Consider the following 22,447-nt stretch of genomic DNA (forward strand, 5'->3'; position numbering starts at 1 on the left):
CTTGCAGACATTTCATGACCCAGCTAGGGAACATCATCAGGGCTAGAAGGGAAGGGGGATTGTGGGGAGAAGTGAAGGAGAGAAGGAGCAGTGGGAAGGAGAGGAGGAGGAGAAAGAGAAGTGGGAAGGAAATGGAGGAAGAGGAGGACTGTGGGGTCCTTGATAGCCTCTGAGCTGGGTGGTTTCCTTGCAGACATTTCATGACCCAGCTAGGGAACATCATCAGTGCTAGAAGGGATTGAGGTTTATGGAGTGGAGGAGGAGGAGGGAGAAGAAGAGGAGGAAGAGAAGAAGGGCGACTGCAGGGTCCTTGGTGCTCTCTGAGCTTGGAGATTTTCCTTCAGGTGTTTCATTACCCAGCTAGGGAACATCATCAGTGCTAGGAGTGGGGTTTGTGCAGTGAAGGAGAAGGGGGCAGAAGAGCAGGAGGAGGAGGAGGAGGAGGAGGAGGAGGAGGAAGAGGATGGTGGCTCGGGGGTCCTCAGTGCTCTCTGGGCTTGGTTGTTTTCTTGCAGACATTTCATGACCCAACTAGATAATGTCATCAGTCCTAGAAGGGAGTGCGGTTTGTAGGAGGGGGGAGGAAGAAAAAGAAGAGAAGGAGGAGGAGGAGGATGGTGACTCCCGGGTCCCAGGTGCTCTCTGAGCTTGGTTATTTTCTTACTGACATCTCATCACCCAACTTGGTAACCTCATCAGTGCTAGAAAGAGTGGGGTTGGCTCTCGTTTTATAGCCTAGCGGTGGGGTCAGGAGTTGTCCCGTCCTCGCTGGTTACGTGATTGGGATATTTCTTGATTGCATTGAGTTGGGGTCTGATTCTCTTGCGCTCACCTCTTCCTTCTCTCTCTTGAACAATGATTTAGAATGTCTCCGAAGATCTGTGGGCCCAGCTGATTGAAGAACGCCTGAAGCTTGATGACTGCGTCTGCAGCGTACGTATCAGCCAGAGCTTGCAATGAGGGGACCTGAGGTTCGAACTAGGGGTGATGTGATACCCGTGTTCCAACATCTCAGGGGTTGCCCCAAAGAAGAGGGAGTCAAGCTATTCTCCAAAGGAACTGAGGGTAGGACAAGAAGCAATGGGTGGAAACTAATCAAGGAGAGAAGCAACTTAGAACTGAGGAGAAATTTCCTGACAGTTAGAACAATTAATCGGTAGAACAGAAGTTGCCTCCAGAAGTTGTGAATGCCCCAACACTGGAAGTTTTTAAGAAGATGTTGGATAGCCATTTGTCTGAAGTGATGTAGGGTTTCCTGCCTAGGCAGGGGGTTGGACTAGAAGACCTCCAAGGCCCCTTTCCAAGTTCGTTATTCTATTCTATTCTGTTATTCTAGTCTATTGTAGTCTCTTCTGTTATTCTTTTCTGTTATACTATTCTGTTCTGTTATTCTTTTCTGTTACTCTATTCTATTTTATTCTGTTATTCTATTCTGTTATTATTTTATGTTATTCTATTCTATTCTATTCTGTTATTCTATTCTATTCTGTTATTCTATTCTATTCTATTCTATTCTATTCTATTAGTAACACAGTTGTTAAGTGAATCTGGCTTCCCCATTGATTGTGCTCGTCGGAAGGTCACGAAAGGGGATCACCTAAGACACAGCAACGGTCATAAGTATGAGCCAGTTGCCAAGCGGGTGGGAACTAATGAAGGAGAGAAGCAACCTAGCTCTAAGGAGGAATTTCCCGTCTGTTGGAACAGTGAATAGAACAGGCTTGCCTCTAGAAACTTTGGGTCCTCCATCACTGGAGGTCTTCAAGAAGACCTGGGACAGCCATGGGTCCAGAAGGGTGGAGGGTCTCCTGCTTGAGCAGAGTGTTGGACTAGAAGACCTCAAAGATCCCTTTCCAACCTGATGATTATGCTATGTGCTAAAACACAAACTGCTTCCAAGTCACACCGAGGGAGTACATAGCAACACCGAAGCGGTGGCCCTTAGCAACTGGTGTAGTCCTCCAGTGCCCTGTGGGGTTGGCAGCAGAGTCAGACAGTGAGGAGGTTGGGGAGGAACCTGAGCCAGTCCTGGAGTCTGGGGAAGGCTCTGATGAGGGCTCTGTGTCGGAGGCAGAGATGGGACCAAGACCCTCCGACAGTTACCAGCTGCCTTCGGAGTTGGAGATCAGCGAGGCAGAGGAACAGGAGGAGCCTGTTCCCAGTACGCACATGGGCAGAGCTGCCAGAAGGCAAGAACAGTTAAGACAAAAGGGGCGACTCGGGTGTAAGGCTTGGAGATGATTGGTCCCTCCCAGAAGACACAAAGGAGGAGGAAAGGCACGTGAGCCTTTGCAGGAAGCAGCTTTGTTCATGCTGGTCGTCTAAATTCTGAAGCTCCGTTTTGACTCCGTGCTCCCGTGTGGCCTTGCAAAACTAATTGCCACTTAGATCTTTGGCAGCGTTTCAAGGGAGATAAAGATGGGTGCTTATCCCGAAAGACTTTGGCAGACTTCTGTCGGACTCTTTACGAACTTATTTGGGACTCATTACGGGCTGTGAAGGAACATAATTCCCAGGGTTTTGGGGTCTAAGCGCGTGCTTTTTACTGTCTCAAGAAGCCTAGGCCAGAACAGTAACGTCTGAACAACTGAAAACCGAGTTGAAATGACACCTCTTCTGCATCTATTCTGTAAGAGGAAAATAACCAGCATAGATCCCGAGATTCAGTGCCACAGCGACCAGCAAGCACCGAAAGGGAAAGCAAAGTTGCTTAAAAGTGGGAAGATCTTGCTTCCCCGAACAACCTCCAGCCAGATTTACGGCACGCGTCTCGAAAAGTCAGCTCGGTATATCACTGGCTCGGAAGAAAAAATGTCAAAAGATTGTGGCGAACTGGGCCTGCGGGCTACCGCTCCTTCCCGCTTCTTTCTTTTATTTCTCCTCCCGGTGTCATTCGGCTGGCCTTAATTGCCCGGCTTTCTGTTCCCAACTCTTGCCGTCGCGTTGGCTTTCGTGCGGACATCGTTGCGACGCTCTTGGGGTTTAACACTGTCGCTGGGAATTCTCCTAGGAGCCCCTATGTATTGATCGATGAGGCTGCCAGGAATCCTAGAGGGCTGTTTCTCATAATGCGAATGCCGCTAGAATCGCGCTTGATCACAACAGTGTGTGTGTGTGTGTGTGTGTGTGTGTGTGTGTGTGTCCTGCAGCCCAAGGGCCACGGGTATTAAGTTCTGCAGCTGGCAGCTCTGGAGCTGGCACCAAAGGTTTTCGGCATCTTGGCGCCTTGCGGTTTGCCAACGAGCTCTTCCTTCTCCGCGTCTCAGCGCCGTCAATTGATAGGCGCCAAGAAAAATCCCGCGTAGCTCCAACTCGGGTTTCGAAATAGCTGCCGGAAAACCAGGGAGCTGCTTTTTCAAATAGCAGGCAATGCAGGGTGTATTATACAGGTAGTCCTCGACTTACAGCCCTTCATTTAGTGACGGTTCGGAGTTACGGCCGTCCTGGAGAAAAAAAAGGGACTCACGACCGTTTTTCACACTTGCGTCCGGTGGCAGCACCCCTGGGATCAAAATTCAGAGCATTAGCCGTTGATTCATACTCACGACGGTGCCCCGAAGGTCATGTGACCCCCTTTTGCGACCTTCTGACAAGCCAAGCGGATGGGGAGGCCAGGTTCACTTAACGACCATATGGTTAAGCAATGATCCACTTAACAACTCTGGCAAGAAAGGCCGTGGAACAGGGCGAAAATCACTTGAAGAATGTTTCGCTTAGCCACGGCCAAATGATTGTGGCCGTAAGTCGAGGACTACTTGTCGAAGGGGCTCCTGCCACACGGCTCCCTCGGGATGGAAGCCTCAAGATGCTGCTAGTGACTCTTTAATGGCGAGCCATGGGGGAAGCCACGGCGATATATAACTCGGGGTGCCAGCTCTTCCCTCTTTCTCTTGCCCCCCTCCCTGTCCCTTCCTCCGCTTCTCCTCCTCCTCCTCCTCCTCCTTTCCTTCATCCCCCTCCCCTCTCCAACATCTGTTGGAAGTGGTCCCTCCTGTGATACCATTTCTGCTCGCAGCTGTTTTCAGACCTCCGGCTCTGTGCCAGGCGGGCAGGCAGCCAGCCAGCCGTGGGGGGCGGGCGGACGAGGAGTGCCCTGAGCATACAGGCCTTTTGATGTGGGATAAAACAGAAGCCGGCCGCTGGGAGTGGGGGGGTGGGGAGGGGGAAGGTTCGGCCGAGGGAACCCAGCGGAATATCAATAAACCTACACCAAGCCGAGCGAGCGGGGCACCTTGGCGATGGACGTTTGACTGAAGTGTCAAGCCGGTGGATAATGTAGTCTAATTAGGGATCGGACGGGAGAAACCTTGGCGGGGCGGGAGAGGGAGAGAGTGACCCATATATCGGTTCTAGAGGGGCTTATTTATAATGCATTAGCCCTGCACTTTGAAATAGGCTTAATTATAGACAACTTGTTTGTCAAGCTACCTTCTATTCCCTCCACGCCCTCCTTCCTTCCTTCCTTCCTTCCTTCCCTCCCTCCCTCCTTCCTTCCCTCTCTCTTATCTTCTTCCTTCCTTCCTTCCCTTCCTCCTTCCCTCTTATCTTCCCTCCCTTCTTTCTTCTAACTGTCTGTCTGTCTAATCTCATCTCTCTCTCTCTCTCTAATCTGTATCTACCTACCTACATACCTACCTACATACCTAATCTCTCTCTCTCTCTAATCTGTCTACCTACCCACCTATCTAAACTCTCTCATCTATCATCCATCCATCGTACATATAGAGGATTACCATCTCTGTCTGTCTCTCATTTCTTTATCACCTCTCTATCTCTATCTGTCCGTCCGTCTGTCCATCCATCCATTCACTGCCCATCATCTATCTATCATTGTCTGCCTCTCTCTCTCTCTCTCATTTCTCTATCACCTCTCTATCTCTATTATCTGTCCGTCCGTCCATCCATCCATTCATCCATCCACTGTCTATCATCTATCTATCATTGTCTGCCTCTCTCTCTCTCTCTCATTTCTCTCTCACCTCTCTATCTCTATTATCTGTACGTACGTACGTCCATCCATCCATCCATCCATCCATCCATCCATCCATCCATCCATCCATTTCATCTGTCTGTCTATCTAGTTTAATTTTATCTTCTCCCTGTCTATCATCTGTCTATTTGTCTGCCTGCCTGCCTGCCTTTGAGGGTTGGGGCTTCTCCCCTTCTCTTCTGGCCAAGAGACCCTCTGAGGCTCTCCAAGAATCTCCTGGCAAGAGGGGCCTCTTCCCAGACTCCTCCGGTGGGTCAGGGTTTGGCTTCCCTCTGTGGGACTTCATTCGAACCCTGGCTTGTCTCCTCTGAAAGCAGGAAGCTCTCCCTGGTCCCCAGTCGCGTTTCGCGCCCGTGTTCTGCACATCCTCTTTAGCGTGAGAGATTAACTTTGCATCTCTTGTCCTCCAGGGTTGGATTCTTGAAGGGCTTCCGGACAGCCGAGAGTTTGCCAAATGCTTGCAAGTGCGGGGCATCCTTCCTAGACATGTCGGTATGGCCTTTGCCTTCTCTAAATTCTCTCTGAGTGCTTCCTAGTTCATAGCCTATAACTTTAGAATAGAGTAGAATAGCATAGAACAGAATAAAAGATAGAATAGAATATATAGAATAGCATAGAAGAAAGAAATAATAAATAGAATAGAGAGAGAGAATAGAATAGAATAGAAAATAAAATAAATAGAAAATAGAATAGAAAATAAAATAAATAGAAAATAGAATAGAATAGAAAATAGAATAGAATAGCATAGAACAGAATAAAAGATAGAATAGAATATATAGAATAGCATAGAAGAAAGAAATAATAACTAGAATAGAGAGAGAGAATAGAATAGAATAGAAAATAGAATAGAGTAGAAAATAGAATAGAATAGAAAATAGAATAGAATAGAATAGAAAATAGAATAGAATAGCATAGAACAGAATAAAAAATAGAACAGAATATATAGAATAGAATAGCATAGCATAGCATAGAACAGAATAAAAGATAGAATAGAATATATAGAATAGCATAGAAGAAAGAAATAATAAATAGAATAGAGAGAGAGAATAGAATAGAAAATAGAATAGAATAGCATAGAACAGAATAAAAAATAGAACAGAATATATAGAATAGAATAGCATAGCATAGAACAGAATAGAAAAGGGAATAGAATATATAGAATAGCATAGCATAGACTAGAATAAAAAATAGAATAGAATATATAGAATAGAATAGAAGAAAGAAATAATAAATAGAATAGAAAGAGAGAGACTAGAGAATAGAATAAATAGAAAATAGAATAAATAGAAAATAGAATAGAATAGAAAATAGAATAGAAAGTAGAATGGAATAGAAAATAGAATAGAATAAAAGAATATAATATAGAATGGAATGGAATAGAATAGAAAACTTTATTGCCAAGTGTGATTGGACACACAAGGAATTTGTCTTTGGTGTAAAGCCACTCCTTGGGGGTGATTGGCCCCTCCCATAGGAAACAAAAGAGGAGTGAATGGGGAGGGGGCTTTTGCAGGAATCAGTTCATTCCTTCGGTCGTTTCGAGAGTAGAAAGTTCTGTTTGTGGCTATAAGAGACTCTGTGCCAAGGGTTGCCTTGCCCTGCCGTTTGGTAACAGCTTGCCAAGCGAGATAAGGTTCGTGTTGATAAATATTCCTCTGAAAGACTGCTTCCAAGCCTGGCGGACTCTGAATGAAAGGAATTCACAGTCGTGTCAATAAAAGACGTTTTGTCGGGACCCAGACTCTGCTTCTTGCTTTCTAAGGAAGCCTGGGTCAGAACAGGATCTGAAAGCACGGAGTAAAAAAATAAATAAAACCACCCCAATTTTCAGTCCTGCATCGGTAACGTTTTCCTCAATTATTTTTTCCAGTGGTGCTGTACGCTCCCGACATCGTGCTGATCGAGCGGAATTTGGGAAAGAGAGTGGATGAAATCACCGGAGGTACATCTTGAGGCCAGGGATTTTCACTGTCGATGTCCTCCAGGGGTGGGATTGAAAAATGGTAGCAACTGGTTCTCTGCCCAGTTGCTGGGTGGGCGTGGCCATGAGGGGCCTCCTGCCCCATGGCGAGGCGGGAGGGCATTTTCACCCTCCCCAGCCTCCGGAGGCTTTCCTTGAGCCTCCGAGAGGGCGAAAATGGCGTCCCCTGGCTCCAGAACCCTCCGGATGTCGGAAACGGGCTCATTTCCGGACTTCCCGGAGGCCCATTTCTCGCCCTCCCAGCGCCTCCGCGGGGGCCCTGCACTTACCTGGCATGATGAACGGGAGGAGTGGGCAGGGCCAGCCGGTCCTTCCAAGCCCCCGTTTACTGCAAAGAGGTAAATTGCTGGGCGGCAGAGGCCAAAGGGCCACATCCAGTGTGTAAGACGCACACACATTTTCACCTCTTTTAGGGGGGGGGAAGGTGCGTCTTATACTCTGAAAAATACGGTAGATTTGTGGACTGGGGAATATGGAATTAATCATCCCGAACACAGAGAGACAACCATGCCTCTATTCCAGGGGGACAAGTAGAGAGATATTCTGTATCTCAGGTGTTCCATGAACTCCTCTTCCGAATGCTCTCAAAGAATTAAGATTTCGTTTGCTAGTTAAATATTGTTTCAGACTTTTAAGTCCAGTTCTGTCTCATGCCTGGTCTTTATTCCAGAGGTGTATCATACGACTTTTGATTGGCCCGCTGATGACATCATCCGTTGGCGTTTGAAGGCACCTGCGGGCATATCCGAGAAAGAGACCTCTCACAGGTTGCTGGAATATCACCGAAATGTCCCAGGGATAGTCCAGTCCTTTGGGAAGTCTATCAAGCTGATCAATGCAGATCAACCCTGCGCAGATGCCTTCTGGCAAGGTAGGAACAGGCTGGGTGCACTATCACCTGTTAAGCTTATGCAGGCCCCTTTTACGGACCTCTTAGGAATGGGGTGAGATCCACGGTTAGACACTTTGAGGTTGAAGCTGTGGGGGGTTGAGGATGCAACAACAGAGTCAGATAGAGCATTCCAGACGTTGACCATCTGTGGCTGAAGTCGTATTTTCTGCAATCGAGTTTGGAGCGGTTGACCTTGAGTTTCCATCGATTGTTTGCCCCTGTGTTATTGAGGTTGAAGCTGAAGTAGTCATTGACAGGTAGGATGTTGTAGCAGACAATCTTGTGTACTGTGCTTAGGTCAGATCTTAATTCTGGGTTGTCCAAGCCCAGAATTTTGAGCCTGGTGGCATAAGAGATCCTATTGCGAGCAGAGGAGTGGAGGACTCTTCCCGTGAAATACCTCTGGACCCGCTCGATCGTATTAATGTCCGATATACAGTGTGGATTCTAGGCAAACGAGCTGTATTCGAGGATTGGTCTGGCAAAGGTTTAGTATGCCTTAGTTTGCACTACAACGTTACCGGAGAAGAAGCTTCGCAGTATTAGGTTAACAACTCTTTTTTTTGTTGTTTTCTTTCTTTTTTGTTTCCTTTTTTTTTTTAATTGAAAAAGTTTTATACAAACAAATCCCCCCCCCTTTTTACCCCCCCGACATATAATATAGATCACATACAAATACTATACCCTCTTCCCTCCCCCCGTCTTAAGATAAGTTTCTCATTCAAATATTGTACCCCCTCATCTCCCAACAATCATAATTTGAATTTCTCTTATAGTGACAATAGCCCATTCACCCCATCTTCTAAATTAATTGAACATATATAAATCATAACCTAAATTTCTCTTAAAGTGACAATATCCCATTAGCCCCATCTTCTGAATCAATTATACATATATATATTTCCCCACCCTCCACCCTAACCCTCCCCCACCTTTCAATCAAACCCACCCCCCTGACTTCCGCTATGCACCACTCCAGTAATTCCAAACATCCCATATGTTATTTACTCTGTTCATCTGTCAATCTAAACATTTTTACCTAAAGGCTACAGGTTAACAACTCTTAAAGGCCTTTTTTGGCAATGCTGTTACAGGGAGCTCTGGGATTTAGATCGTTATGGGTGAGTACTCCAAGGTCCTTGACAGAGGGAGGGTCATCTACGAAGTCATATCCGCCCAGCTTGTATTTGGTGTTTTGATTTCTCTTCCCAGTGTGTAAGACAGAACATTTGTGGGTTGAGATTTAAAGTTGCCAATTGCCTCATTCGGTTTAGTTCGTTGCCTTAGCTTTGAACACGGCTCGTTTGCGTTCATCTCGGCCCTTCAACAGGAAAACGGGAGAAATCGCTCTCTTGTAAAGTCAGCCTTTAAAAAAGAAAATAATAATAATAATAATTGCTCCATTCCCAGCCGTCAGGCGCTGATAAGACTCTTTACACAACTTCACTCTGCGTTGATGCGTTTCGGAAAAAAAAAAGGCCTCTCGCTAATTTGAAGGCCTCTGTTTTTTAAGGTAAACAAGCCCGCCGAAGTTTATATTTGGAGTTTTACAAATTAATTACCCCTTAAATGACTTAATTAAATTTAAAAGTTCACATCATCGTTCATAAACAATTCATGCCTCAGATTGCAAATGCGTGCGCGCAGCCTGAATATTAATTATCGTTAATTAATAATGCAGTGAGAGAAATTGAAAATTGGAATGATAAAAAATAAACAAACCTCCCTCCCTCCCTCTTTCTTTCTTTCTTTCTTTCTTTCTTTTTTTTTTCCAGTGGAGGCATCTAAATTATTTCTTTCTTTATTTCCTTTTTTTTTAAAAGAATAATTAGAAGTGGAGTCTAGGGGATCATTACTCCTAATTAACTTGGTTATTTACTGCAAATTAAGCGTCATTTGTAAGCAGGCTGGTTAGCCTGTATCTTGGATATGCCAGCTTGGGGGAGAAGAGACATAAGCTAAGTCTGTTCAGCTGATGTTTATTTGGAGTTCAACTATGGTTTGGGGCATGTGTAAGTTTGAAAACTTCAACATGTTTCTTTCACCAGTAAGGGATGCAGTGTGTAAACAGAGAATTGGGAACCTCTGGGGAGATAATTTATGTAATGGGATAAGGAACAGGTTCCTGATGTGTATTAGAATAGAATAGAATAGAATAGAATAGAAGAGAATAGAATAGAATAACAGAGCTGGAAGGGACCTCGGAGGTCTTCTAGTCCAACCCCCTGCTTAGGCAGGAAACCCTACACCACTTCAGACAAATGGTTATCCAACATCTTCTTAAAAACCTCCAGTGTTGGAGCATTCACAACTTTTGGAGGCAAGTTGTTCCACTGATTAATTATTCTAACTGTCAGGAAATTTCTCCCTAGTTCTAAGTTGCTTCTCTCCTTGATTAGTTTCCACCCATTGCTTCCTGTCCTGCCTTCAGGTGCTTTGGAGAATAGCTTGACTCCCTCTTCTTTGTGGCAACCCCTGAGATATTGGAAGACTGCTATCATGTCTCCCCTAGTCCTTCTTTTCATTAAACTAGACATACCCAGTTCCTGCAACTGCTCTTCATATGTTTTAGCCTCCAGTAATTCTGTTTATGCCACTGTAAAAATGAGTAATGGTAGTACATTTGTAGACATGTCGAGCGTGACGCTCTCTGTAGGCGCAAGAGAGCCAAGCTCCATCCCCGTATTCAAAAATGGAAAATCTTTGCCCTTGTTGTGTCCCACCAACATCCAGTGGAGCTGGCAGCAGATTCGGACAGTGAGGAGGTTGGGGAGGAAGATGGGCCAGTCCTGGAGTCTGGGGAAGGCTCTGATGAGGGCTCTGTGTCAGAGGCAGAGAGGGGGGCAGAGCCGTATGACAGTTATCAGCTGCCTTCGGAGTCGGAGATCAATGAGGCAGAAGAACAGCTGGAGCCTGTTCCCAGTGTGCGCATGCGCAGAGTTGCCAGACGAAGGGAACAGCTAAAGAACAGGGGTTGACTTGGGAGTACGGCCACAGGTGGACGATGAATGGCCCCTCCCAGAGGAAATAAAAGAGGAGCGAAAGGGGAGTGGAGTTTGCAGGAGACAATTAGTTTCCGTAATTGACTCGTGACTCTCCGAGACTCCTTGCCAAGTTTTGCAGAGATCGGCCTGGCAGCTCTCCAAGCCAGAGAAGGTCTGTGAGTGTAAATCCTCCCTTGAAAGACTTTGCTAGATGTGAATGAGCAGAATCCACAGTCAATTATTAATAAAAGGGACAAGGAGTTTACTTCATGCTTTTGCAAGGCCTTGGTAAAACAGCCCTTCTGTCCTTGCCAGTATCACTTTCTGCCTCTTTCTTTCTTTCTTTTTTAATAGTTCTGTCGCACGTTAAACAACCGCCTCCTACCAACACTCCTTTCTCACCCCGGATTCTTCTTTGTGGACCTCCAGGATCTGGGAAAAGTTTGCAGGCGGCCTTGCTATCTCAGAAATACGGGCTCATCAACGGTTCGTGCTCCATAAATATTCTTCTTTCTTTCCTTGGTGCATTCCCCCCCCCCCCCAGGGATAATCCTCAATTTATGACCACGATTTCCATTCCTAAGCAAGATGATTGTGAAGTGAGCTGCATGTTGCATTCCAAGGGAGTTCTGGGAGCTGGAGTCCATACATCTTAAAAGTTGTCAAGTTTGAGAAAGAATCTAAAATGAATAGTAAAGGCAGAGGTTCCCCCTCGCACATCTGTGCTAGTCGTTCCCGACTCTAGGGGGCGGTGCTCATCTCCGTTTCAAAGCCGAAGAGCCAGCGCTGTCCGAAGACGTCTCCGGGGTCATGTGGCCGGCTGTTCCCTTCCCACCAAAAGTGGTCCCTGTTTTTTCCTATTCTGAGCCTTGTTTTTGATGAGTATCTTTCTCTCTCTTGACCTTACACAATTAAAAAAAACCTATTCTTCCTTGCTTTTGTTTGGTATAGCAAGAGAGAAAGAGAGGGAGAGAGAGAAAGAGAGGGAGAGAGAGAGAGAGAGGTGTCTGATGGAGAAACTGAAGCCCCATGGCTTTTATATTATTCACTATCCTTTTTTCACATCTGGCTTTTTATTTTTGCTTTTTGTTATTCTGTTCCCCACTCCACCTTCTCAGTTTGAGTTCCTCTTTCTCTACCTCCCTCCCTCCCTCACTGCTTTTTCTTTTCTTTTTCCCCCTTTTTAAAAATTAACCTTTCTCTGTCTCTCCTTCTTGGCTGAGCTCCCCCTTCTCTTCTCTTCTTTCCTTCCATCCTTCCCTTCTCCCTCTTTCTTTTTCTTTTGTTTGTTCACCTTTTAAAAAATTGATCTTGTCCTTTTCTGTTTCTCCGTTTTCTCCATTGAGCTCACATTCTCCTCCCTCCTTCCCTCCTTTCCTCCCTCCTTCCTAGCTATCTCTCCTTCCTTCCTTCCTTCCTTCCTTCCTTCCTTCCTTTCTTCCCCTCTTCTTCCTCCCTCCCTCCTTCCTTCCATTCCTTTCTATGTCTCCTTCCTTCCTTCCAAGCTATCTCTGCTTCCTCCCTTCCTCCCTCCCTCTCTCCCAAGCTATCTCTTCTTCCTTCCAAGCTATTTCACTTCCTTCCTTCCTTCCTTCCTTCCTTCCTTCCTTCCTTCCTTCCTTCCTTCCTTCCTTCCTTCCTTCTTAGCTATCTCTCCTTCCTTCCTTCCTTCCTTCCCCTCTTCTTCCTCCCTTCCTCCTTCCTTCCATTCCTTCCTATGTCTCCTCCCTTCCTTCCAAGCTATCTCTGATTCCTTCGTTCCTCCCTCCCTCCCTCTCTCCCAAGCTATCTCTCCTTCCTTCCTTCCTTCCTTCCTTCCTTCCTTCCTTCCTTCCTTCCTTCCTTCCTTCCTTCCTAGCTATCTCCCCTTCCTCCCTTCCTTTCTCCCCCCCCCTCCCTCTTTATTCTTTTCTTTTTTCCTCCCTTCTTTTCAAAATTAACCTTGTCTTTTTCCCTTTTCTCCTTTTTCTCAGTTTGCTGCGGGCAAATGCTTAAGGAAGCCACTACCAGCGATACCAAACTTGGGAAGTTCATTAAGCCGTACCTGGATGGAGGATGGCCAGGTAAGGGAGAAAGGTGGCAGATCCGTGGAAGGGGATGGAAGAAAATTGAATTACGGCACCTTGCCCTGTTTGTTCCTGGGGACAGGTCCCTGTAAGACTAGCCCAGTTCATAACAGAGGGTCCATAAATGTTTTTCTTTATTAATTCTGAGCTTAATTATCCATGTGGGAAGATATATTTTATTTATTTATTCTTATTTATGTAAAGTTTTTCTAAAATTTCCCCCAAAACTCACCGTCTCCTGGTGATTGGCCCAAAGTCACCCGCACAGCTTTAAGGTGGACTAGAATTCACCATGTCCTTAATCTCTAAAAAAAGTCTCTAACCGAGAGCAAATCTTTTCTCCCCACCTCTCTTTCCCTTGGCTTCATTTTATTATTTTCAATATCAATATCAATATCAATATCAATATCTATCTATCTATCTATCTATCTATCTATCTATCTATCTATATCATCTATCATCTATCTATCTATATCTATCTATCATCTATCTATATCTATCTATCTATCATCTATCTATCTATCTATCTATCTGTCTATCTATATCATCTATCATCTATCTATCTATCTATCTATCTATCTATCTATCTATCTATCTATCTATCTATCTATCTATATCATCTATCATCTATCTATATCTATCTATCTATCTATCTATCTATCTATCTATCTATCTATCATCTATCTCTATCTATCTATCTATCTATCTATCTATCTATCTATCTATCTATCTATCTATCTATCTATCTATCTATCTATCTATCTATCTATCTATCTATCTCATAACTTACCCAGCCTCTCTGCCAGTTGAAAGGCTAAGTAAATTTCCCCGTCTGAGAGGTAAGCTTGGGTTTTATTTCTTCTTTATTGGATGAAAAAGAAAATAAAAGAAAACGAAAGAAAACCATACGCTGCCTCAACATCGCTAAGAAATCCTCGGGGACTTTGGCTGGGGTTTTTTCCCCCCCTCCTTCTGCCTGTCCTCCTACACCGTGTATTTGTAGTAGCGCGTGGCTACTTGCTAAATAATTTACCAGTTGATTAATAAACTCACCAGGGTATAATTAGGTGAAGGAGAGAAAGAGAAAGAAAGAGGGACGGGTGGAGGCTTTGGTAAGGGGCACAGGGCTTAGGGGAGCTCTAGGCTCTCTCTTCTCCCCATCTCTCTCTCTCTCTCTCTCTCTCTTTCTCTCTCTTTCTCTTTTTCATGAAACTTTCTAGGGTGTTGGCGTTTGAAGATAACTTGGGAAGAGCTCAGTGCGCCTTCCCTTTTGATGTGGAAATAGGACAGTTTGAATCCGTCGAGTTTAATTTTTCACAAGCTGTAAGGGCTGGGTAGTCGTACTTCCTCATTTTAGTGTGTGTGACTGTGTGTGTGTGTGAGAGAGAGAGGTGGTAGACTGGAGGGGAAAACCCTGTTTTTTCTCTCTCTCCCTTTCTCTCTGTCTCTCTCTCCCTCTCTCCTTCTGTCTCTCCATTTCTTTCTGTTGCTGTCTCTCTCTGTCTCTCCCTTTCTCTCTTCCTCTCTGTCTGTCTCTCCCTTTCTCTCTCTGTGTGTCTCTCTCCGTCTGTCTGTCTGTCTTAACATACTCACTCACCTAGACAGTCTTACATAAAATCCAAAATTGGAGCAAATAAACAGATCGGCATTTCCTTTTTATTTCCCCAAGTTCTGTTTACCTGTGTCTTGAGGTCCTTCAGCCTTGTACATTGGGTTGGAGGGTGGAGCGCGGGTCTTCAGCAAAAGGGAAAACATTGGCAGGCAATTTATTTGGGGCTCTTTAAAAAAAAATCAGCCCGTTTTATGAATGCGTTTTCGAGAGGGGCCTTTGGCTTCCCTCTTGACGATATTTTTGAAATATCGCTTGGGATGTATGCCGGCTTCTGAGCGCCGCATCAAAACTTTTAACCATTTCTCTCTCTCTCTCTCTCTCTCTCTCTCCTGTGGGAATTGTTTAAGAGGGTTTTTTCTGCTGAAAGTGAAGGAGAAACAGCCAAAGTGTTCCTCCCTTTGGAGGTAAAATTTGATAGTTAGGAGAATGTTTATATTTCTACGGGCTGCTCTGGATCTTTTTTCTAGCTTTTTTAATTTGTATCTTGCCTTTAGATAATAGACAGGCAGGCAGGCAGGCAGGCAAATAGATCAATAGACAAATAGATATAGATAGACAAGTAGACAGACGTACAGACAGACAAATAGATAAAGATATAATGAGATGGATGGATGGATGGATGGATGGATGGATAGATAGATAGATAGAGATAATTTTTATTGTCTTTTTTACTGTGGGCATATACTGATACACATTAAAAATGAAATTCTGTTGCTTGATCTCAAAAGTATATACATACATAACACACATTTGAACTGCTAGCCTGGCAGGAGCTGGGACAAGTAACGGGAGCTCACTCTGTTACGCGGTGCTAGGGATTCGAACCCCCGAACTGTCGACCTTTCTGATCAACAAGCTCAGCGTCTTAGCCACTGCGCCACCACGTCCCTATAATAACACTAGAGTATGGCTATTAGAGGGCTGTAGTAAACATTGATTAAGTGAAAAATGAAGGAATACGTCCTGATTATCTATCTATCTATCTATCTATCTATCTATCTATCTATCTATCTATCTATCTATCTATCTATCATCTATCTATCTATCTATCTATCTATCATCTATCTATCTAGTCTGTCTGTCTGTCTGTCTGTCTACCTACCTACCTACCTACCTACCTACCTACCTACCTACCTACCTACCTACCTATTAACACTAGACTGTTCATTTGATTAATGTAGTAATGTTTATCTGTATTAATATTGGGTTTTGTACTAAAATGAATGACACTCAGATGCCACAATGCCCATGCAATGATATTGATGATATTTTAGAGGGGTCAGTCTGGAAGATCTCCAAGGGTCCCTTCCAGTGCTGGAATTCTACCTTTCTAGGATTCTACCTTGCCACGTAGGAAGTTTATACTGTCAGTAGGTGGCGCTAGATAATCGGTAAAGCCGCTCCATCAAGCCAGTTTTTCCTACCCTTCCCCATGTCGTGTTTATTACCTGCGCATCACAGGCAGCACGTGAAGGAAAACCACAGTTGGCTGGATTCAAAAGCCGGAAAAACAGCAGCGGCGGCGTTAAGAAAATAATGATTGCCTCAGATTTCTCCCATGCTTGTTATGTTGACCGCAGTTTGAAGGTTTCTGAACTTTGGTTTCCAACGAAGACCGTAGTTGGCATGCAGCCTCCGTTAAGCGGACTCCCAGGCATGGGGTAGCTTCAGAAGTGCTCTTCAAAGCTGGAATCCTCCAGAAGTCTCAGCTCAAGAAAGAAAGAAAGAAAAATAAGAGAAAGCCACCTTCGGAGAGACCCCCCCAAAAAATGCAGGAGGGGGGAAAAAAACCCCATTGGTTTGGAAAAAAAGCACAAAGGAAAATGACTCTTGTAGACTGAAGCAAACTCAACCCTTTCATTTAGGGTGGAACGAAGCCCCCTGAGAAGGCTTCTCTTGGTGAAGGGATATTCCCTTGAGACCCTCACAGGTGGGAAGATGTTCTTTTTAAACAGATGAACAGAGTTGGAAGGGACCTTGTAGGTCATCTAGTCCAAACCCCCCACACACTCAAGCAGGAGACCCTACACCATTTCTGACATATGGCAGTCCATCTCTTCTTGAAAGCCTTCAGTGATGAAGCTCCTACAACTTCTGAAGGCAACTTCTGTTCCATTCGTGGATTGCTCTCGTTGTCAGAAAATTCCTCCTTATTTTCCAGGTTGAATCTCACCTTGGTCAGTTTCCATCCATTGTTCCTTGTCTGGCCTTCAGGTGCCTTGGAGAATAGTTGGACCTCCTCCTCTTTGGGGCAGCCTCTCAAATATTGGAAGACTGCTCTCCCCTGGTCCTTCTCTTCACTAGACTAACCATGTCCGGTTCCTGCAACTGTTCATCATATGTTTTAGCCAACAGTTTTCTCATCATCCTGGTTGCTCTTCTCTGCACTCTTTCTAGAGTCTCAACCTCTTTTTTATAGTGTGGTGACCAAAACTGGTTGCAGTACTCTAGGTGTGGTCTTACTAAGGCTTGGTCTTAGTACCTCCTTTGATCTTGATTGCATCCCTCTGTTAATGCAACTTAGGATTGCGTTGGCTTTTTTGGCGGCCGCCACACATGGGCAGGTCCTCACTATTTCTACTCAAACTGTCTCTCAAATGGAAAGAGGCCGCAAGCAACTATCTTGACCTCTCGTAACCTCACCAGTTTGAAATGATGACTTGGAGCTTTGTTTTTTTTTTAATGGCTTGTAAAGAGGCCAATTTATTACGTCTTCTAAAGATGACCTCTTGGCCTCAGGACAAATGTAGCCTGAAGCGAATTAGAATGAAAATTAGTTCTGGATCTTTTGCCTTCCTCCCTTAAATGTTTAAAGCTGCCGTGCTTAAGAGACATTTCCTGGAGATTTCCGCTGCCTGAAATGACTTGGTTGGGGCGGAGGGTTATGTGTGAATCTGGTGACTGATCCCCAAACCATTGTTAAAACCAAACAAAAAGCGAATCAGAGAGAACAAATCAAAGCAGAACAAAACAGAACCCGTTCAAGGCAAAACAAATCAGAAGAGATGAGAAGAGAACAGAACACAAAAGGAAAGGGAAAAAAATGGATGCGTGAAAATTGCGCTGCACACGATTTTGTTACTGATGGCTATTAGGGATTTGTTAAAAACCATGTTTTTAGATATTTATTTATTTATTTATTCAATTTATAGGCCGCACCCTCTCCACCAAGGGACTCGGTCCTCGACTTACAACCATTCATTCTGTGACCATTCAAAGTTCAAATGAAACTCATCCTCCACACTTATGACTGTTGCAGGGTCCCCTGCGCGTTTCCTTCGGGCCCAGAGAAAGGATGCTAGGCAAGATCTGAAGAAGCATGTAACAAACGATGAGTGGAAGAAGTTCAGAATCATATTCAGCACCACGGAGAGCTCCTTCAATAGGAGATGTTGCTCCAGTCCAATTCTTTTTGCTCATTTCCCCTGCTGGATGGATTCCTGCATTCCCATTTCACCCAGGTTGGTTTCATCCTGACGTACTGAAGCTACGACACCCATACGTCCCGCCTCATTTTTAGGAAGAACCCTCCCCTAACCAAGAGGCCCTATCCTCGTCGTCTATTTCCCAAGAGACGTTTCATGAAAGGAAGAACTCTTCCAAACTTTGTGGTCAGCAGGAAGAAGGGTGGTTCCCCCCCCCACCTCCTTGGAGGATTCCAATAACATTAAACGACCCTGACCTTTGTGGAATAACCAGATCCTCTGCTCTTGCGCTTTGCTGAATTTAGAGATGACAAGCCAAGCCAGGAGAAGTAGCCCTTGGCAGTAGGCTGGTAATCAGGGCAAGATGTTAACTGTCAAACCCTGAGTTCAACCCTCAGGCATCTGAATTAATGATGGAAGGCTTTAGACCTACTGGGGGAAGGAGCGTGTGTGTGTGTGTGTGTGTGTGTGAAACATATCTAAGAGGAAGAAGAAAACTAAGTGGGCCAGGGTATCAAAAGAACCCTCCAACTTTCAGCGGTAAGGAACGGACAGCTCCTCCCAGCCTTGTCCCAAGAAGCCCATCAGACGACTCATGAATATCAAGGCTTTATGGGTTTAGAAGGTAGGTCAATACATGTCAAAAGCGCCTCCATCTTTATAGAAAGCAAAGATATCGAACAAAAAGCTTCAAATCGGACCGGAGCGAAAGGAGCATCGGGGTGGTATTCTTGCTCTGATTCTCATTATAGATCTGTGCTTTCGGGCTTGCGGCGTCGACGTGATTTTGAAGTTGGTTACAGATCCATCTTTTCGGCCTTCAGTGAGTGAGCCCTTTTGGAAGACGCCGAGAGGCTCTCTTGTGAATACGGCAAATACCACTCACTCATCACGAAATCTCCAGAACCGTAAAGCCTACAAACTTGAAATTTGGCAAGTACGTTCCTCTTGGCTTCTAGGTGCTCGCTAAGAAAGGATTTTTTGAAATGACCATCGGATCATTAGCAATTCTTATACAGTAATTAACACGCTCTGATGCTAAGGAGTTCTACTCCCCCTCCTCACCTGAAAAGGACTCTGTTCCAACTGCCAGTTGCCTTATATTAACATGCTCTGATGCTAAGGAGTTAGATATTCTACTCTCCCTCCCCACCTGAAAAGAACTCTGTTCCAACTGCCAGTCGCCTCACATTCCGTTACCTCAATTCAAACTAGCAGATGTTCCACTCCTTCACTCAGGAGTGGCCTGGTGCTCCTTACAGTACTAAACGTCGGTACCTCACCAAAATGTCTACGCCTTCCACCGCCGGCCCCATTTGGTGGCGCACCGAAGGGGAAGAATGGATAGAAGAGATGTGTAATTGAATAGACAGAGCTAGTCAACTTTTCAGTTTTTCCTTAATTTTTCTCTTAAGCCCAGGTGTCAGCGGATGGGCAAGGGCCAACAGCTGGGAAGTTGCAAAAAAAAGCACGAGACAGAGGCTCAAACTTGCACGCCTTTAGGATAAAAAGAAAGCTGCGACGGCTTGAAATTTGGGGGCCGCCCCGATCGCTTGAAAGCTTGGCAGCTGACAACTTCATCAGACCGTTCCAAGCTCATCCTCTCACCCTAGTCGGTTCGCTTGAGGCCATGCAATGCAGGAGATGCTGTTTTGTTTAACATGGCAACGACGAGGCTCATAAGCCAGCCGGCGTTCCTGACAACCTCACGGAGTCCATGAGTGCGCCTTGCTCATTTGTTTTTAGCAGCGAAAATGGAAGGCGGGCACTTCTCTGCCTGGTTTACGCAGCCTCCTGAGAGGTTGCAGCCTTCAACGTGGCCGGTTTCGAGCCGTTGCTGCTTGTTCTCTTCAAGGGAAGCTTGTGTTTTATTGGCTTCCAGAATAACAGTTGGAAGGGACCTCAGAGGTCTTCTAGTCCAACCCCTAAAAAGCAGAGACGTCCCCCTGCCAACAAAAGTGTGTCTAGTCAGGGCTGTGGTTTTCCCAGTTGCAATGGATGGCTGTGAAGGTTGGACCATACGGAAGGCTGAGCGCCAAAGAATGGAGGCCTTTGAACTCTGGTGCTGGAGAAGAAGACTCCTGTGAGTCCCTTGGACTGCAAGGTGATCAAACCGGTCAGTCCTAGAGGAGATCAACCCTGGCTGCTCTTTAGAAGGCCAGATCCTGAAGAGGAAACTCAAAGACTTTGGCCACCTAATGAGAAGGAAGGACTCCCTGGAGAAGAGCCTCATGCTGGGAACGATGGAGGGCAAAAGAAGAAGAAGGGGACGGCAGAGAAGGAGGTGGCTGGACGGAGTCACCGAAGCAGTCGGCGTGAGCTTAAATGGACTCCAGGGGATGGGAGAGGACAGGAAGGTCTGGAGGAACGTTGTCCATGGGGTCACAATTGGTCAGACACGACTTTGCGCCTAGCGACAACAAAGAAGTTTCTTCCCGGATCTTTTTTATTTATTCTTTTTAAAAAAAAATTCATCCCACTGTTTTTAGTTTTAATTATAAAGATCGGAAAGTAATATTAGTTAGACTTGATACTTTGAGTTAATTATAATTCAAGCACCAAATCCACTTAATATTCCTTCCTGCTCTTATTTTCCTCATAACAACCATCCAGTGAGGTGGGCTGAGCTGAGATAAAGCACCTGGAAGGCAGGACAAGAAGCAACGGGTGGAAACTAATCAAGGAGAGAAGCAACTTAGAACTGAGGAGAAACTTCCTGACAGTTAGAACAATTAATCAGTGGAACAGAAGTTGCCTCCAGAAGTTGTGAATGCTCCAACACTGGAAGATGTTGGATAGCCGTTTGTCTGAAGTGATGCAGGGTTTTCTCTGTAGGCAGCGGGTTGGACTAGAAGACCTCCAAGGTCCCTTCCAACTCTGTTATTCCATTCCATTCTATTCTATCCAAATTTTGGGTGGGATGCTACGATATTAAACCTAGGACTAAAGTTGTTCCTTGTTTCATTGATGTTGTTGACTGCGTCGCTTCCTGTTATCCCTTGAAATCTTTTCTTTTTTTCCCCTCCGCTAGTGCCAGACAAGGTTGTGGTCAAGCTCCTGTCCAAGCGGATCAACAGGCTGGATTGCTACGCTCGTGGCTGGGTGCTGCATGGCTTCCCGAAAGATGAGGACCAAGCCAAGCGCATGCCGAGCAATGGGATCTATCCGAACAGGTAACGGAGCTCTCTTCTTCTTCTTACATCGGGAGGATCGCAGCCTCAGCTGTTGCAGCTGGACAGCTGGTCCATTTTGTCTTCCCAGGCGATGGTCTCTGAGCTTGGTGGTTTCCTTGCAGACGTTTCGTCACCCAACCAGGGAACATCATCAATGTTCCCTGGTTGAGTGAAGAAGGGAGTGGGATTTGGGATGAGGAGGAGGAAGAAGAGGAGGAGGACTGTGGGGTCCTTTGTGCTGTCTGAGCTTGGTTGTTTTCTTGCAGACGTTTTTTCACCCCACTAGGGAACATCATCAATGCTAGGTAGGGAGTGGAATTCATGGAGATGAAGGGGACTGTGGGTACTGCTTAGTACTCTCTGCGCTTGGTGGTTTTCTTAGAGACATTTCTTCACCCTACTAAATAACATCATCAGTGCAAGAAGGGATTGGACTTGCGGAGAAGAGGAGGAGCGGGGGAGGAGGAGGAGGAGGAGGAAGCAGCAGGAGGGCTGAGAGATCCTTGGTATTGTCTGAGCTTGGTTTTTCCCTTGTAGACATTTCTTCACCCAACTAGGTAACACCATCAGTCCTAGAAGAGAGTGGGGTTGGTCTCATTGTATATACTACTTGCTTGCTGGTGGGAGTCATCTTTGTTGTTCCTTGATTATAGGTTGTTTACTATTGCTTGGTTTAGCAGTTCCTTGATTGGGATGTCGTTTACTTCTTAACTGTTGGTCTTGCATTAATCTCTACTCACCTGGGAGTTTATTGCTGGCGAAGAGTGTTTTGGCAAAGGGGCGAACAACAAGAGGGATGGGGTGGCAAGAGTTAGGAGCCCTTCCATAAAAAGGAGTGTAAAATCACACCTAAGGTAAAGGTAAATGTTCCCCTCACACATCTGTGCTAGTCGTTCCTGACTCTAGGGGGCGGTGCTCATCTCCGTTTCAAAGCCGAAGAGCCAGCGCTGTCCGAAGACGTCTCCGTGGTCATGTGGCCGGCATGACTCAACGCCCGAAGGCGCACGGATCGCTGTTCCCTTCCCACCAAAGGTGGTCCCTATTTTTTCTACTTGCATTTTTCGAACTGCTAGGTTGGCAGAAGCTCTGGGGCAAGTCACGGGAGCTCACTCCGTTATGCAGCACTGCCAGGGATTCCAGCCTCCGAACCGCCGACCTTTCCGATCGACGAGCTCGGTGTCTTCGCCGCCGAGCCACCCTGTCTCTTAAATAAATAAATAAATAAAAATCACCCCTTACAGCTTACTCCATAGAAGCTGGGGCCATCAATTGCCTGTTCCTGATGCAAGTTGCCAAACAACTTGACCTGCAGCTGAGTGGATTT

At 45.5% G+C, this 22,447-nt stretch overlaps 1 protein-coding gene across 2 annotated transcripts in view; it reads left to right on the forward strand.

The window, feature by feature from the left end:
• Nucleotides 1–22,447, forward strand: part of AK8 (adenylate kinase 8) — a 52,169-nt gene that overhangs the window by 13,936 nt on the left and 15,786 nt on the right. For both annotated transcript variants that reach the window (XM_081967290.1, XM_081967291.1), the window contains exons 5-11: nt 865–933; nt 5,401–5,482; nt 6,861–6,932; nt 7,642–7,842; nt 11,202–11,333; nt 12,821–12,910; nt 20,982–21,123. In XM_081967290.1, the coding sequence (XP_081823416.1) occupies nt 865–933; nt 5,401–5,482; nt 6,861–6,932; nt 7,642–7,842; nt 11,202–11,333; nt 12,821–12,910; nt 20,982–21,123 (788 nt within the window). The remainder of the gene's footprint in view (nt 1–864; nt 934–5,400; nt 5,483–6,860; nt 6,933–7,641; nt 7,843–11,201; nt 11,334–12,820; nt 12,911–20,981; nt 21,124–22,447) is intronic.

The sequence above is a fragment of the Natrix helvetica genome (assembly GCF_964273705.1).
Source record: "Natrix helvetica genome assembly, chromosome: 15".
In the NCBI taxonomy this organism is placed as follows: domain Eukaryota; kingdom Metazoa; phylum Chordata; class Lepidosauria; order Squamata; family Natricidae; genus Natrix; species Natrix helvetica.